This window comes from Euleptes europaea, chromosome 7 (genome assembly GCF_029931775.1).
Source record: "Euleptes europaea isolate rEulEur1 chromosome 7, rEulEur1.hap1, whole genome shotgun sequence".
Taxonomy (NCBI): domain Eukaryota; kingdom Metazoa; phylum Chordata; class Lepidosauria; order Squamata; family Sphaerodactylidae; genus Euleptes; species Euleptes europaea.
Window position 1 is genome coordinate 15,810,001 of NC_079318.1, and position 18,533 is coordinate 15,828,533.

An 18,533-nucleotide genomic window follows, 5' to 3' on the forward strand; every position below is an offset into this window, starting at 1 on the left:
CTCTCTTCTCCACCCCATCAGCTGACGGGCAGAGAAGAGAGCTGGCGGGGAAGAGAGCGGGGCCCATGCCTTCCCATGGGCCCTTCTCTCTTCCCCGCCGGTATTATTCGGTGTATAACACAACCCCCCCAATTTTTAAGTAAACTTTTAAAGAAAAAAACATCATTTTATACACGGAAAAATACGTTAAATGCAAGTACATCTGCATCTAATGACCAATCTATCAAAATAGCAGTTCAGAATTCCTGCATTGTGCATGGGGTTGGACTAGATGACCCTTGTGGACCCTTCCAACACTATGATTCTAAATGAAAAGTACAGCACCTATTTACCTTTATGTATTTTATGCATTCAAAGAGGTTTTGGAAATCCTAATTGGCTTATAGGCTTTATTTGGAAGGACACTGTGGGGGGGTGGGGAAGAGAAGAAAAATCAACATATCCCCATTGCTCTGATGTGGAAAGGGTAATTTACTAAATTACAGCTGTAACACGGTAATTGTAATCTTCATCTTGAAATACTAACATAATAATTAAATGTGGGAGGGCAAGAATTTGTTTTCATTATGAAAAGCAGAGGCACAAATACTTTTATGTTAAACACTGGTTTACCACAGGAGTTGGTTTTCCCTGTTCTGCTCTCTCAGTACATTTCAGCTCCAGTTCCTCAAAGGAACTGCAGCATAACTGTATGGAGACAGGAGAGATTCACCAGCTACTTCATGTTAACAATACCAATGAATAATGAAATACACCAACATTTAAGTCTGTTAATGTGGACACATTTCTCTTAATTTTCCTTTGGACGCCCAGGTCCCATTCTGCAGGCATCATATGCAGCTTGCAAAACCAGTTTGTGTGACGTGGCTGAATAAAGAGGCTCATCATCCAAGCAGCTAGAAGCAGTTTCACTCATGCAACACCTAGAGCGACACTCCTTGTTTTCAGGGTGATGGAGCACATGACCATCACAAAAAAGGAATCAGTCTCGTACTTTGCAGTTTCAACAGGAACCTCAATGCGATCTCTATTCAAGACAGTACTAGGGACTGGCCCTTAGAGATCACTGGTATGTGCTGCTCTCCTGCTTGTGTGACTACACGGCTTATAGCTTTGCACTGGATGCAAAAGATATAGTCTCACATCTTCCTTATCTCCAGCCCCTGATCAGGAGCTTTCTGATACTCAACAAACATTCATCTGTACAGGAACTGTTTCTTTTTACATTTCCTTTTCATGACATTTCTTTTCTTCTGCTTTGTTTCCCAACCTCTCTATCATAATTAAGACCTCTTAGCTACCTCCTAACAAGATTGATTGCAAATCCATGCACAAAGGATGCAGCCTCATTAGGTCCCAGTTTAACACCAACATTGCCAGCTAGGAACCTGAATATAGTAAAGCAATTTAAACTTTTCTCCAAAATTAAGAATTGTAAGAAATTTTGAAGCCATGGGGGAAGGGGGCTTTTTTCCAGGAAAAAAAACCTAAAAATTTTGGAATAAATTGAAATATGTGCAAGACATTTTCTTATCGATTGTACTATTTAGCATATTTATCATATTAAAGAGTTTAAAATGCAATCTGGACTTAAGAGGCAAATGACTTAAAATGCAATCTTACATGGAATTATTCTGATCTAAAAGCACTGATTTAATAGGCTTAGACTGGATTAACTTTGCACAGGGTGGGACTGTTTCTACATGCAAAACTGCAAATAATATATCCAATGCCTAAGAGATTTGCAAGCTGCTGCACCCTATCCTGCCTTTGCACATGTATCTTAGTTTTTGTCATCTTAAAGGTAGAAAAATAGAAGTCGAAAATAGAAAACAAGTTTTATAGTAAATCAAAGAAAATTATTTGAACAGAAATTGTTTTGTACAGTTACAAGAATACTAGCAGCATCTGGATATAAAAAAACTGAACTGTCCAGCATTGTATCTTTAGACTCCTAGCATATTTAGGGTCAAATGTGTCATACATAAACAAACATATCTTTGAAAATATATTATGCATGTCTAGAGTATACACAGGAATCATTATCTAATACTGGTTTTACACAAAATCTTCATATGGTTGAGGGCAGCGACGGTATACATCTGAAGCTGGTTTCCCTTCCCCTCTTCCTGGCCATCCCCGTCCATTTTCCCCACCCTTTTCCCCATGTGTTTTCCTTTGCTTGTCTTGATCCTGTCTTGATCCTTCCCTCTGAGGTATGACATCAAACAAAATGGTGGCGTGCCAGCGCTGAAGTGACATCTCTCCTCATAGGGAAATTAATATGGCGCCATTTGTTATTCAGCATGGTTTTTTAAATTGTTTATGTATGTATACTTGTGATGCTAGCTGCCCTGAGCCATGCAACACCTAGAGTGACACTCCTTGTTTTCAGGGTGATGGAGCACATGGCCATCACAAAAAAGGAGGGCGACATACAAATAACATTTCTATTCTATTACACAGTAAATTAGTAAAACCTTACCTCAAAAAAAGCATTGCAAAAGAGAAAATATTTCGTTGGAGTATTTCTTTTTGTGTATCAAAATACTCATTTTTTCGTTTAGAGCATATTTAAAACTGGAACATTGAAAAGTGTTCAGAGAAAACAATTTTTTCTTCCAAATGTTTCCTTACTCCCCCGCCTTCATATGGCTATCAATAATGTAAGCTCCTTGTGTATATCAGCCTTAACATTATGTTCCCTAATTCTAACTCCCTTTTTGCAGAGAGACCTAGACAGGATAGGGAGTTTGTCGTGCTGCACCGTAGCACCATCCTAAGCAGAACAGAAATAGGGTAGAGAGATAAGATACTGTATAAGGGACCTGTTCTGTACCATCTCTTAGCTCCAACTCCCACTCCTGGTTCTCCATGGCCTTCCAGCTGTTCCCTTTGCCTACTCCCCCTTTGCCTCTTAATTGTACGTTTTGTAAATCATCTACCAGAGATCATTAATCTTGCTTTTGTGTAATGTCTTGGCAGTGATGGACTTAATGACCTCTGGAGTTTCTCCCAGACCTATCATTAGCTTACCTTTGCCAATACCTACCGATTCTTTCCTTTGCCTGTCTGCTCTTCCAATGAAGCATGCTAGTCAAGAATGCTAGTACATGAGCTCAAGCGCAAAATTCAATCACAGCTTGGATATAGGCAAAGACACACTTTGGGGCACCTCTGTCCCACCACAACTGTGTGCATTCAGTGGTTATTTTGAAAGCCAAGATTACCTGCACTGATAAGACTGCCACAGAAATACTTAAGAGTTCTTTGGCACTAGTGCCTGCTCTTTAAACTCACAAAGGAACAATAAAACCCCAACTTACTTGTCATCCTTTTCATAAATATTCAGTCCAAGTGCATCTACCCCTAGCCAGAGTTCTGTCCCTTTTTTGTTCTTGATTTCAAAATAGTTGATTCCATACATCTCTAAGTCCTGGGCAATCTTCAGGTATTCCAGCATGGCACTCTCTCTGGTTGACAGAGAAATCACACACAAAAAGGTTATCAAATGTTCTAACATTGGCCCAAAGGCCAGTGGGAAAATAATGATGCTCATTGTGATAGAGGAAAGGACCTCATAAAAAGTCATGCAGACACTTCATTTTACAACAAACAGTAAATGTTTATTTGCTGAGCAAAATGTCTCCTTGTACTGTTGAGATCATCTCAGCGACTTCAGTCATAACCTTCCTGAGCCGCATTGTATGCACGTTACTGTGATATCGGTGTGTATCAAGTTTACATTCCAGGCTCTAACACAAAGGCACAGATTGTAAGTGCTCTGAACAGTTCTTGACTAGTTTACCTTCTAAGAGGTGGGGTGCATTTATATGGGAAGTTGCAAGTTTCTGGCTTCTAAAGGGTCTTGGAAAGGCTATTTCTTTTTAAAAAAGCTTAACACAATATAAAGCACTTAAGGATATTAAACGATCAAGCGTTTCAGAGTCGTCACTCACTTGAGCATTCCGCCATGCTCAGCATGCCAGGCCTGGATCCGTTCTTCCCACTGTTCCCTAGAGAGTTTGTGCTGGTCCATTACTCTAACAGAGAGAAAAGAAATACTGTGAGATTTGTAATTCCTCTAGGGAACCTCATTAGTAATATATAAAGGACTGTGTTCTCACACTTTAAAGGTACAGGTGCAAGCATCGGGTCATTCCTGACCCATGGGGTGACGTCACATCCCGACTTTTACTAGGCAGACTTTGTTTTACGGGGTGGTTTGCCAGTGCCTTCCCCAGTCATCTTCCCTTTACCCCCAGCAAGCTGGGTACTCATTTGACCGAACTCGGAAGGATGGAAGGCTGAGTCAACCTTGAGCCGGCTACCTGAAACCAACTTCCGTTGGGATCAAACTCAGGTCGTGAGCAGAGCTTTTGACTGCAGTACTGCAGCTTAACACTCTGCGCCACGGGGCTCCTTCTCACACTTTACATAATGAAAAAAACACAATTGCTTTATTAGCAAAAGTTAACACAAAGGGCAAATTGCCTATGAGATTTTTACACTTCCAAGTTTGTACCAGGGGGGGAAAAAGGATGTCTGTCTTTTTAAAGATGAACAAAACCTCTGAAAATGCTCTTATGCTCTAGCCCCTCTCACTGACCTTTTAGTGCAGGCTGATTGTGGCTGGCACCACAGCATAATTCCACAGGAACATCATTATTTGTACAGATGTATGGTCCCATGAATTTTGCATCAAAAACCTGTTGACTCTACAAACTATATCCCCATATTGGCAAGTGGATTGTATTAGGCAGTTCTACACAGTAATCCAGGCTTGCACAATCCTGGCTATGAAGGCTGCACATCTAGTGGTGAAATCTGAAATTTTCATTTAACATGGATTAGCTGTAGGGAGTGGTGAGAGAACACCAGGATGATTAACTTTTCTAAGAAAGAGTTATGGAAGGCCTTTCCCGTACAAGGGTGATGGACGAGGAAGCAGCTTTCCTCCTACACAAGATTTCCAGAAGTATGGTAGTCACCAGTTTGAGTACATGCTAGTTGACCCAGATTTTGATCTGTGTGGAATGGGGAATGCCTTTCACCCAACACCACTAAAAGAATTTTGACATTAAAATATTGAATCCATGGTTTATATGCCTCATGACTGCAGAGAAATGCCATCAAAGTCAAAAAGAACACTTCCCCTTTTATTAAGACATCAAGCATCTTGAGTTCTAACATGCTGTTAATGATGATTTTAGAGCTGCTCAAATCAGAACTGGGTTGATCAGAAACAGAAATCAGCCAACCAAGAAACACTCCACTGTTAAAAGACAGACATTGTTTGCATAAAACAAATCACAGTATTTTCCACAGTATTTATTTGCTAGATAACGTGTTAATTGCTGGGCAACCAACATCAGTGAGGAAATATCCAGAATATTATAAGAATGGTCCCTTTATTTCCTATTTCAAACTGTTCCAAATCACTAAGGAAGAACTGTGTATGTGTGTAAAGTGCCGTCAAGTCGCAGCCGACTTATGGCGACCCCTTTTGGGGTTTTCATGGCAAGAGACTAACAGAGGTGGTTTGCCAGAGCCTTCCTCTGCACAGCAACCCTGGACTTCCTTGGTGGTCTCCCATCCAAATACTAACCAGGGCTGACCCTGCTTAGCTTCTGAGATCTGATGAGATCAGGCTAGCCTGGGCCATCCAGGTCAGGGCAAGGAAGAACTACAACATACTTATTACTTTTCTGTTCCAGTTATGCTGGTTATGTTTGAAGGACACACATGCAAACCCAAAACAAAGCAAGTTAATTGTAGCGCAGCAGGGTTTCTAAACTGATCCTCTGTACTGGGCAAGCTGGAAATCCTGTTCTTAAGTTTTCCCATTTTGTGTTTGGTTATACAGAAAGACCTTGGAATGCCCAGAGATGCCAGCCCCCCCTCTCAAGTTTCACTAGAAAGCCTCACCTTTGGGGGATCAGGCGTTCAGAACTGAGGTATCCAGACTTGTGCAATTCTTTATTGTAATCTCCAAATTTGGCTTGCACAGCATAAGACCCAAGGAGGACTGCAGTTTCAGGTGGGCAATAGATCTCATCACTAAGGATTCCCTCCTTCACCTGGAGGAAAAACAGCTTTTGCGTGATGTCCTGGATCAGCTCCTCAGACACATCCTCAGGGAAGAACTTGGCACGGAATTTGAACTGCAGAGGATTCTCTTTCCTGACATCTTGAGCAGAGACCTGATATGAAGAAGGCAAGTGGGGGCCAGTGAAGTTTGCTGAACACAATGGTATTAATTTTACAAAACCATTTTAAAAAAAATCTTACACAGGCTCATCTCAGAAATTCTGACTAAGGCCCTTCTCCCATTCTGAAAGACAAGGTTCCATACTCTACAAGGTTCATTCAAAAATCAAAGGCTCCACTTAGGCATGGGATCTGTCCAGGAAACTGAGTTTCAGACAACTGGGTATCACCGCTTGCTTTACTTTTAAACATACCCATTTAACCATTTTGATTACTACACATTTCTCAGCAGTTTCTTAGAAGCTATACCTATAGGTGTCTTTGCCAGATACTTCCAAGTATGCGCCTGATCACAGCCTTCCTCTGCTGACCACTAGGTTCTACTTGCCAATGGATTGTTTTTCTTTCAACAAATGTATTCTACAATGATGTGTTTGCCCAGGACTCAGCACATATTCAAGTCTTAATGCCAGCACCAAATGTAACAGTCTAGATGCCTTTCATGTGTGAGGAAATAGAAAAAGTACACTTCCAACCACTTTCCCCCATTCAAACAGCGGCAAGGGCTTCTAGCTGATGAATATTATCCATAGCTCACAGAGAAAAAGAGAAAATAAATTCTCTTATGCAAGATTCCCCAAAGCTAACATGAAGCAGAGCAATGAATATAGTGTTGTTCAACAAGCTGTGGAGAGCGTCACAGTAAAATGCTTTCATATCATTTTCCAGTATAGTATTTACTGTAACAGGCATCATGGTTCGCACACCTTCAGAACATGGAGTATGTACCAGTATTTCTGCTACAATTCATCTATGAGAACAATCTATTCTACGCAGCCTGGCAACTAGTCATATAAAGCCTTTAAAAGATTAAGCCAAGTACACTGAGAGGTTCTGCTAGCTGAATTAAGAACAATAGCTAGGTATTTTCCAGCAGGTAAAGACATGCTAGGACTAGACTATGTACAAACAGTTAAGACAGTAACAGTGTACAGAAATTAAGGGACTGTTCAGTTTGCCAGGCCACCAGTCATCATGCTGGTACAAATCTTCATTTGTGTCTTTTAAAAAACAATGAGGTTCCCATACCAAGTGGGTAAGTCAATCTCTTAGCAGCAACTGTTGAATTTACTAGATGGAATGCTTGACACAGCTGAATCCCCACCATCGGCCAGGCACAACGTAAAGCCTTGGTTCTGTATACAATGTTTTTAATAGCTCCTTACCCTGCATGTGCCATTATTGTGCATCTTCTTGAGAATGCGATACATACAGCATATCTGGATAGCAAGGGCACCCCAAAATCTATCACATTTTTAAAAATCCTGCCTGTGATGTTTTGCCCTGTAAATACTGGGTGTGTTTTATTTCTAAGTTTGAATGTGGAGTTTTAAATCTATGATGCTCTGATCTAAAATATAGTAGAGTAAGAAATAGGGGGCTGGATGGGTGATTGAATTGTGTTATGATTGGATGGTAGCTTTACCATATGGGGTGGAGTTGACTGGTTCAGAGAGGCTTCATGGGAAAGACAGGGGGAGTAGGTGATAGAAGAGAGTGGGTGAAGAGTGACGTGCTGTGAGAAAAGAATGTGTTCTGTGTGAACATTATTTGCCTGGGTGGCAGATTTAAAGAACCATTTTGCTTATCCAAAATTTATTAACCATGCAGCAACCGTTACACTGTTTTACACATAAATAAATTCTATTAATGTTTAAGAAAAACAACTTAATTTTAGACTGAAGGATCTCCTGTTACTTCAGCGCCACCCCCCCATATGCTAACCATTCTGTCATTCTACCATATACAACCAAGCCATCCTGTTTATTGGGTCCAATTGAGAATTCTAAGGTGAGAGCCTTTGGTGGCAGTGTAAATGAGGAAGGCAAGGAGGCAACATAAACACATCACCTCAGAACGCTCCAGAGTGGTGACTTTACAGAGGTTACATGTAAAGAGTTTACATACAAAAAGAAAGGAAAAAACATTACACTGCCCTTCCTTCAAGTAACCCAGGATTGTAAGCATGGTCTCCTCCGTCACTTGTCTCCTCACTGGGTGGCTGTGAGGATAACAGGTGATGATGGGCCCAAGGTCACACAGTGAGCTTTATAGCAATGCAGGGATCTGAACCTGGTTCTCCTTGGTTCTAGTCTGGTACTAACCATTACACTGTGTCCTACGCCTAGGTGGCTGATCCACAACTGCTACATAAGAAAAACCCTGCTGGATCAGACCAAGGCCCATCAAGTCCAGCAGTCTGCTCACACAGTGGCCATCCAGGTGCCTCTAGGAAGCCCCCAAACAAGATGACTGCAGCAGCACCATCCTGCCTGTGCTCCACAGCACCTAGTATAATAGGCATGCTCCTCTGATCCTGGAGAGGATAGGTATCCATCATGACTAGTATCCATTTTAACTAGCAGCCACGAATACCCCTCTCCTCCATGAACATGTCCCCTTGCCTTCCAAGTTGGCAGCCATCACCACATTTGGGGGCAGGGAGTTCCACAATTTAACTATGCACCGTGTGAAGAAATATCTCCTTTTATCTGTTTTGAATCTCTCACCCGCCAGCTTCAGCAGATGACCCCCACGTTCTAGTATTATGGGAGAGGGAGAAAAACGTCTCTCTGTCCACTCTCTCCAAACCATGCATAATTTTATAGACCTCTATCATGTCTCCCCTCAGCTGCCTTCTTTCCAAGCTAAACTGCCCTAAGCAGTTTAGCTGTTTTAACTGCTCCTCATAGGGCAGTTGGCTCTAGTCCCCTAATCATTTTGGTTGCTGTTTTCTGCACCTTCTCAAGCTCCGTACTATCCTTTTTTAGGCGTGGTGACCAGAACTGTACACAGTATTCCAAGTGTGGTCTCAACATAGATTTGTACAAGGGCAGAATGATATCAGCAGGTTTATTCTCAATTCCTCATTTAATTATGGCCAGCATGGAATTTGCCTTTTTTACAGCAGCCACACACTGGGTTGACTTCTTCACTGAGCTATCCACTACCACCCCAAGATCCCTTTCTCGGTCTGTCGCAGCCAGCACAGATCCCATCAGTGTATATGTGAAGTTGGAGTTTTTTGCCCCAATATGCATCACTTAACACTTGCTCACATTGAATCTCATTTGCCATTTTAATGCCCATTCTTCCAGTTTGTAGAGATCCTTTTAGCACTCTTCACAGTCTGATTTTGTTTTAACCACCCTAAATAATTTGGTGTCATCTGCAAACTTGGCTACTTCGCTGTTCAACCCCAAATCCAAACGGTTATAACCTCTTTTTCTGCCAGGGCCCAAGCCTTCAGATAATCTGGAACAAACTGTGTCCCCTCCCCAATGAGCATTAGGCCAATGGTAAGATAGCTGGGTAGGGCTCAGGGTAGGCTGTCACTTATTTTCAGTTGATTTATACTGAAAACTTAAACCTGATACAAACCTTTAAGTTGGGTCTGGCTAAAAAAATATGTTTACAAAGCAGAGATAATTTTTTTAAAAAATCTGATCATGTATCAACTGTTAATTCCAAATTTCATTTACCTTTTTGTCAAGCTTCAGCCAGGTTGGAAACCCTTTATTATCAACATACTGAAGACCAAAGTACCACACTTCACGCAAGCCTATAGTCTTGACCACCTGAAAGAAAAGAAGGGAAGAGTTCACAGAGTGGGTTAAATATCCACTAGTCCAGGATTCCGGCCACAGCTGACTAAGCAAGCCATTGCTTGGCAAAATATATTCACTTATACTGTATGAACTCAAAAAACATGCAGGCCCTCTTGCAGCCAGCTTCGGACATCAAACAACTCCAGTTCCAGAATTTGGTTCCATTCCGGTGTGGAAGAAATGGATGGACAGAGGAAAGGAAGTGGGAAGTGCATTGTTTATGCAGTAAAAGGAAAAGCAGGTCTGACTGGCTGAGCAAAGGATAGATTGATCCATTGTTCAACTCATTATCAAAGATAATTGTTTTCTCACAAAATGGAACATTAAAGCAGGTATTCACAACTATGTATTTGTAATAAAAATCAGTTCTCTCAAAGTGACCTCTACTTAGTCTCTTCAATAAAAGCAATAGCTGGTGACCATAGTCAGGAACAAAGTTGGAAGCAAACAGACTTGCTCGAAGGTCACTCAGCCAGGAAAAAAAGTGACATGATGTCTAGAATCATAGAGTTGGAAGGGACCACCAGGGTCATCTAGTCCAACCCCCTGCACGATGCAGGAAATTCACAACTACCTCCCCCCCCACACCCCCAGTGACCCCTACTCTATGCCCAGAAGGAGGCCAAGATGCCCTCCCTCTCATGACCTGCCTAAGGTAACAGAATCAGTATTGCTGACTGATGGCCATCTAGTCTTTTCTTAAAAACCTCAAGCGAAGGAGAGCTTACCACCTCCCGAGGAAGCCTGTTCCACTGAGGAATCACTCTGTTAGTAAATTCTTCATAATGTCTAGATGGAAACTCGTTTTATTTAATTTCAACCTGTTGGTTCTGGTCCGACCTTCTGGGACAACCGAAAACTCGTCACCAACCTCTATATGACAGCTCTTCAAGTACTTGAAGATAGTTATCATATCCCCTCGCAGTCTTCTCTTCTGCAGGCTAAACATACCCAGCTCCTTCAACCTTTCCTTATAGGACTTGGTCTCCAGATCCCTCACCATCCTTGTTGCCCTCCTCTGGATACGTTCCAGCTTGTCTACATCTTTCTTAAATTGCAGTGCCCAAAACTGAACACAGTATTCTAGGTAAGGTCTAACCAGAGCAGAGTAAAGCAATACCATCACTTCACGTGATCTGGACACTATACTGCTACTAGAAATAAAGGTGGCAATAAGAAATCCAAACATTTTCTGTAGCACAAACCTTTTTAAAGAGAGACATGGGAAAAGACCCTAAAAGGTCATAAGAGAAACAGATATTTAGAACCTCCAGTTCTGCAAGAGTCTCAAGCTTCCAGATATGTTTTGCAGACAAATGCATCTGAATTCCTTAAATTGGCTTAATAGTGTGGAATCTGAGTTAATTTATGTTCTGCAGGACAAAGTTTAAATCAATCCTCTACTACGGCTTGAGCAATATTAAGGAGACTGTTTGGCTACAAGGGCTGGCTGGTTCTTTCAGAATCTGATTATTCTTTCATGAACACTACCACTGCTTTAAAAACACTGGTTGAAATGACAGGATAATCTTAGTTATGCAGACAGAGCAGCTGTAGGTCAGCTTCCTCTGAAACTGACTCCTTTTAGAGAATCTGCTCAAACCAATAATCTTTTTTAGGATTAAGGCCTTCGTACACACAATACCTATATCCCTAACAAACATTGACTATGTAGGAACTATGACTTATTCAGGTCCTCTGCTTCACTCCACCTTTAGTGTAATTTCTTGTTCCCCATATGTCCCACACATTTGCCTCATTTGTCGCTCTGCTGCAAGATGAAGCAGCTTTAGTGATCATCATCCCCCTTTTCATGCTTGCTTAGGGAAGACTTACTGTGAATTTGAACAAGTATGAACAAAAACAAATGTATACATACACCAATTTTTACATAGGCATGCTGAATCCCTGTATCAAAATGAAGATGGCTAATGATATTCAGCCCAATGTGACAAAATTAACCATTTCTTCACGTTACCATCCAATAGCCCTGACCTGGATGGCCTAGGCTAGCCTGATTTCATTAGATCTCTGAAGCTAAGCAGGGTCGGCCCTGGTTGGTATTTGGATGGGTGACCACCAAGGAATACCATGGTCACTATGCAGAAGAAGGCAACAGCAAGCCACCTCTTGCCCAGAAAAACCAACTGGGTTGCCATAAGCCAGCTGCGACTTGACTGCACTTTACACACATACCATCCAATAACTATGCTTACTGCATGATAAGATGGTTCCTTTGGATGGTGATTGCTTCAAATATCACGATAAAGCATTATATTGATTTAAAGATGAAATAACAACAAAGCACGAAAGTCAAGATACCACTTCAGTTTATCATGTGGCCTAGTTTCAAGACTAGCAAATTAGGAACAATGTCTTAATGACTGTCTATATACCCCAGAGAGCCAGCTTGGTGTAGTGATTAAGGTTCAAATCCCACTCATGCCATGGAAGCTTGCTGGGTGACTCTCAGCCCTGATCCCAGCTAGTATTTGGATAGGAGACCTCCAAGGAATACTTGCGCGATGCAGAGGGAGGCAATGGCAAACCATCTCTTAAAGTCGGGGTCGCCATAAGTCAGCTGTGACTTGAAGGCAAAAAACCAACCCTCTATCCCAGCTTTCAGAGAGCCAGCATGGTGTAGTGGTTAAGAGCGGCAGACTCTAATCTGGAGAACTGGGTTCGATTCCCCACTCCTCTATATGAAGTCTGCTGGGTAACCTTGGGCCAGTCACAGTTCTCTCAAAATTCACTCCGCCCACACAGAGGCAGGCAATGGCAAACCACCTCCGAACGTCTCTTGCCTTGAAAACCCTACAGAGGAGCCATAAGTCAGCTGTGACTTGACGGCACTTTCACCACCACCACCGATCAGTGCTCATCAATTAGAAAATGCCTTTTTTTGAAGAACCCCCACTAATGCTATCCCTCTCCCTTTCAAGCTACTATGGCAATCCTGCAAAGGCCATATAAAAAAGTCAGATATCTATTGAGAGCTTTTGCCAAGTGCTGGAGTCCAAGGCAATAACTATGAAAAATTTCTGAACAGAAAGTAAAACAATCTTTAGTAACTGGGGGTGGGTGGGAATGAACAGAGTTCTTAGAACTTTTTCTCAGATCCTCAGAGCAATAAAGGACTGTCACATTGCAAGCCTCCAGATCCTCTATAGGAGATGAAAAGTTATTATCTAACTAACTGTATGAGGATGATCACAAAGTTGCTTTTAAATATCTGAAAGCTTGTACTATATTCTCCCCATCTCCTTTGTTGTAAGCCAACTTTCTTTACCTCTTCATACTGCCTTATGTATGTCAGATCCTGAAAATGTCTTCATTGTTTTAATCAGAATTCATTTCTGTTGTTTACTAATCTCCAGAAAAATAAGCTTGAAGGTTTGCTATTAGACAAGATTATGTGATTGATATCAAAGTCTGCCTTTGTCAGACCTTAAAGTATAACAATTAATGCCTACTCCAGCAGTCTTCAGTCTCACTCTACTGCTCCTAACACCCTTAGAGCAAGGTTTACAGGCCTGCTAGGGTTATTGTCAGCAGAAAGCAATTGATGCTAGACAGAAGCCCTGAAAGAAAGAATACTATTAAACTAGACGACCATGTCTAGATAAATAACATTTCTATCTTCCAAGTCACATTTTCAGCATTCTAATGCCAAGCCTGGATTCTGTTTGTTACTCCTTGAAAACATATGTGTGACATCAGACACTGATGACAAAAGCCATGTGATACCTCATATACAGGGTTGCCAGCTCTGGGTTGGGAAATATCTGGAGATTTGGGGGGTGGAGCCTTAGGAGGGTGGTGTTTGTACAGGGGATAGCCTTCAGTGGTGTATAATACCATAGAGTCCACCTTCCAAAGTGGCTGTTTTCTCCAGGTGACCTTAAAAAGCTGAGCGCAGAGGGAAATTGCAGGTATTTCCAGAAGTTACAAGTTGCCATGTTGGTCCAGGGGTTTCCTGCCCTATATCACGATCATCAATACTGCTACCCAATATTGCTACCATCAGCTCTTTCCCTAATGCATCCTCTAAAATCAATCTCCAGTATTGTTAATATAAATGAATAGCACGTTTTTTTCTTGCGCTCTTAGCCTTTCATGAAATCTGTTTTCTTTTTGGTGTCAGACACAATTATGGTTTTCAACATTTTCAAGTGAAGGCTGCCCCCTCATCCCTCTTCCATAAACACAGCCCCACTGACAGAAGAGGAACAATTTCTCCCCTCCACTGTTTGTGCAGTTCTCACTACTCTAGAAAGAACTCTTCCCAGGGTCAAAAGGGACTAGTAAGAGGAGAGAAAAATATGTATGCACCGGTGCAAGGGAATTGCATTGGCTGGATCCAAGCCATTATGGGGTTCATTACTGGGAAGAGATTCTTAGAGAAGCCTTGCTGCTATACAAGGGATTAGAGCAGTGGTTCCCAACCTTTTTGGGGGGGATGGTGGCCCACAAATCCAAATTACTTTGTATGGTGACCCATCCAGGGCATGCCTACGGTATTTTGGTGTCCTTGGCAAATTATGGCCTTGGCACCCATCTATTCCAGCATTGTTTTTTCCATAGTGCCCAACCAGATGTTTTTGAGAAACCAACAATCATCATACAATGGGTGCAGCTGCCCCCCAGTATGAACCCCAAGCAAGTGGGGGTTCATCTCTTCCTCCTCTGCCAACTGGGTCAGAGCTGGAGTTTGAGAAGGCATTCTTGGAGTGTGCTGGATTGAAGAATAAGAAGAGATGGTTTTTATAGGCCAACTTTCTCTACCTTCAAAGGTGAATCAAACCGTCTTATAATCTCCTTCCCTTCCTCTCCCCACAACAGACACCTTGTGAGGTAGGGGAGCTGAGAGAGTTTAGAGAGAACTGTGACTAGCCCAAGGTCACCCAGCTGGCTTCATGTGTAGGAGTGGGGAAACCAACCTGGCTCACCAGATTAAGAGTCCATCGCTCATGTGGAGGAGAGGGGAATCAAACCTGGTTCACCAGATTAGAGTCCACCACTCCTAACCACTATACCATACTGGCTCCTGAGATGGCAGTGAAGAAGCTGGCAGCAAGGGGCTCAGTGGAATACATCTCCTAGAGCAGGTGGAGGGCAGAGAGGCACCACAGGGGGGTAGGCAAGAAGATGGGCTGCTGAAGCAGCAGCACCAAAATAGAACCCATGCATACACACACACCCCTTTCTATCCTCCTCTGGTTTTTCCATGGCATGCTGAACAGCTCCCACCTACTCTCCAGCTTCCCCCTTCCTTCGGCTACTACCGTAAATTTACTGGTTGCCAGATGGCTTCCCCCTCCTCATTATTGTGCCAAAGAGGGAGGGGGAGATGAGAACGTGCAAAGTTGGCAAGGAGGAAGAAAGGAAGCGGCCATTAGGGAGGGCTGGACTATGACCTACTTTCAGAGGCTTCATGAGCCACTTTTGGGTTCCAACCCACAGGCTGGGAAACACTGGGTTAGAGCACCAATGGAGAACTGATAACTAATAACTCTTCCAGTTGAACAACTGCATTTGAGTCCAGCAGCACCTTACAGACAAACAGGATCTCTGGGGTATCTGACAAAGAGCTTTGATGCTCGGAAGCTCATACGCTGAAAATCTTGTTGGTCTCTAATCTAGCTGTTCTCCTGCAGACCAACACAGCTACCCTATGAAACTCTTCCAGCTGTTATTTGTTCACAGAACCCCCTTTGAGAGCTATTTAAAGCTCCATTACTAAATTTTTAAATATGGGGGTCACTCCCCAAGTATTTGGGAAGAGACCTGATTTCATAACTCAAAACAGTTTCAGCTTTCATCAGTGGAGACATTTTTACAATTATACCAATGATACTGGCTGCATACACCAATGGCTTGTGCGTGTGGACCTAACAATTGGGCCCTGCTGTGGAAATGAAAGGCAACTTAGCTGCAGGTGGAAGAACACCCACTCCTGTATATAATCAACTTACTAGGAGGACCATTTTCCTCTGTCTCTCTCACTACCTTCTAATAACGTTCAGGAAGTGTTTACACTCTTAGATATTCCACATTATTTCTAAAATCACACCACAAAACCCCCTGAAGATTCTGAAGTAATTAATCAGGCAGGATAATAGAGGCTATCTATTCCCTAGTTTTGTGATGTTGTTTCTGCTAAGCAACAAAAATTGGAGCCTGCTCCCAAATTAGACACAACAAACACATTAACACCCTTTGGGATATAGACCATTAGGTCATTATCACTTCCCTTTATTACAGGGTATTTTCTTCTTTCTACTTGATAATCCCACAGCAGCGACAGGTGTTAAGTAATTTAAGTATGATTAATACATAGTTCTACAATTACTCATGTTGATTTAACATAGTAGATCCTGCACTTGAACCCTAGCAATAATTCATTAGCAGCCAGTTAATCTAGCAACATATTTATTAACTAAGTACTCTGTTAAATTACAAAGCCAGTGGGGGCAGGGAGAAACATCAACCCACAAAAGTAAAGTTACAGATGTCTAAGGAAATACTACACAATTTTACACGGGTGGCTTTCTACCTATTTTACAAGAACGACAGTCTTTGATTCCAAAACAGAGCAACTCTATTGAAAATTATATATGGCCTTAATTTCTAAAATACTACAAACTTGCATTCAAGATCTTTTGGTCTTCAGATACTTTAGGTGCAGGGAAATGCATCTGGCCCAATATTAAAGAAGGCAAGAAGTTTCCTGGAAGCTTTCAAGGGAAAGTAGCCAGACTGAATGAATATGCTAAACGAACATCAATCATGGATCCTTCTAGAGCCCCTCACACGCTTTTGGACACTATGCAACACACCCATGTTTGCAGGACAATAGTCCAAGCTCTTCCCTAATGATCCAGTCCATAAACCCAGGAAGAACCATTTGCAGATGGCAGCTCAGATTGCCACTTAGCCTAATTCAGTCACCTAACCGTCTGAGGTATTCCCTGGCACATGTGATTCTGCAAGGTGATTTACATTTAGGGAGATGTGCAGCTAGTGTATTAAAACCATCAGTCCACCATTTGGCCAGCCAGGGAAGGCTCAGCCTCCTGACCTATTCACATTTCCCAGGACTACAAAGTACTGATCTTCTTAGGAAACAGTATTAATTCCCCCCTCCCTGCTTCTCTCACAATCACTAGATGCTGAAATCACCTTGCCAAAACAGACAAGAGTATGATTCATCTCCTCATATTCTATTTCCCCTTCCTAGAATTCACCCGCCACGTCTTCCTACCTGCTCCTGCCCCTCCTTTGCCACCGGTCTGCCTTACAGTCAGCCAGTCCTTCCTCATAGCATCCTAAGCTGGCTAGGGACAGCTGCTCTTTTCGTTTCAAAATAGCCTGTCTTCAGATTGATTTTCTCTGGACTAGCCTTGTGGAAGGACACAATCTGTTCTCAAAATAACTTTAACTAGGTATTTAGCTTAAAATGCAATTGAACACTAGGAACTACACCCAGGGAAGATTTCTATTGAATTGCCAAATGTGAGTTGCTATTGTATTGTTGTCATTAAACAGTTCGGTTTTGCTGTCTGATTTTGCTGCTGTCTTGCTTTCTCTCTTTCTATTCTGTATCTTGGTTAGGTCAATAAAGTTACTTTCTGGTTAAGCTTCTGTCTCCCTTCCATCTTTACCTCCCTGGGAGATTTTTTGTGTGTCAAGCTGGGAGCCATGTATAAACAAGACTTAAAAGATTCCTTTTCAATCCCAGAATTTGTGTTCTAGTTCTTCATGTGTAGAGGACACTCTTCACGTGACATACCTGACACAGGGACTGATTTGATTTAAGAAGGTCCACAAAGCACAGCTTTGCTGTTTTCCTAAACTGACAGAATTTGATCTGATAGAATGACTTGACAACATCAAACAACGCATGCCAGAAGTCACCAATTTAAATAAGTTATATCTTGTTCTTATTTCTATAGTTCCTCTATTTTCCTTCTATCCAGAAGTTAAAGACCCTTTACTTCACCCTTTTAGAAGAGCTGGTTTTTATATGCCGACTTTCTCTACCACTTAAGGGAGACTCAAACCGGCTTACAATCACCTTTCCTTCCTCTTCTCACAACAGACACCCTGTGAGGTAGGTGAGGCTGAGAGAGCTCTAACAGAGCTGTAACTTGCCCAAGGTCATCCAGCTGGCTTCGTGTGTAGGAGCGGGGAAACAAATCCGGTTCACCAGATTAGCCTCCACAGCTCATGTGGAGGAGTGGGGAATCAAACCCGGTTCTCCAGATCAGAATCTACCACTCCAAACCACCGCTCTTAACCACTACACCATGCTGGCTCTTTTTAAGGCCTGAATAGAAGAAAATTTTTGTCAAGGATATTTGCTTTTAATTGCTGACCTGTAAGCTACTCAGAAACCTGTGTGTGTGTGTGTGTGTTTTTTTTCCTTCCAAACAAGCCTTTCAGCCACTTGCAGAAAAATATTAAAATTTTATAGAAAGTACTGCACCCATTCCTACTAACCTGGTCAAACAGCTGCTTGCCTGTAGTATTAGGCTGGATGGCAAACTCCAGCTCTGCATCCATAGTTATAACACGAACATTCACCTAAAAGTGAGATAGAAAAGTGACAGATAAGGAAATGAGGGCACAAATCCAAGAATTAAAGAACTGATT

The 18,533-nt window shown here is 42.1% G+C and overlaps 1 protein-coding gene across 1 annotated transcript in view; it reads right to left on the reverse strand.

Annotated features, from left to right (window-relative positions):
* Positions 1 to 18,533, reverse strand: part of EZR (ezrin) — a 48,304-nt gene that overhangs the window by 10,600 nt on the left and 19,171 nt on the right. The window contains exons 2-6 of the mRNA XM_056852360.1: positions 18,381 to 18,464; positions 9,753 to 9,848; positions 5,929 to 6,203; positions 3,960 to 4,043; positions 3,327 to 3,473 (exon numbers count right to left, since the gene is read on the reverse strand). Coding sequence (XP_056708338.1) covers positions 3,327 to 3,473; positions 3,960 to 4,043; positions 5,929 to 6,203; positions 9,753 to 9,848; positions 18,381 to 18,464 — 686 coding nt within the window. The remainder of the gene's footprint in view (positions 1 to 3,326; positions 3,474 to 3,959; positions 4,044 to 5,928; positions 6,204 to 9,752; positions 9,849 to 18,380; positions 18,465 to 18,533) is intronic.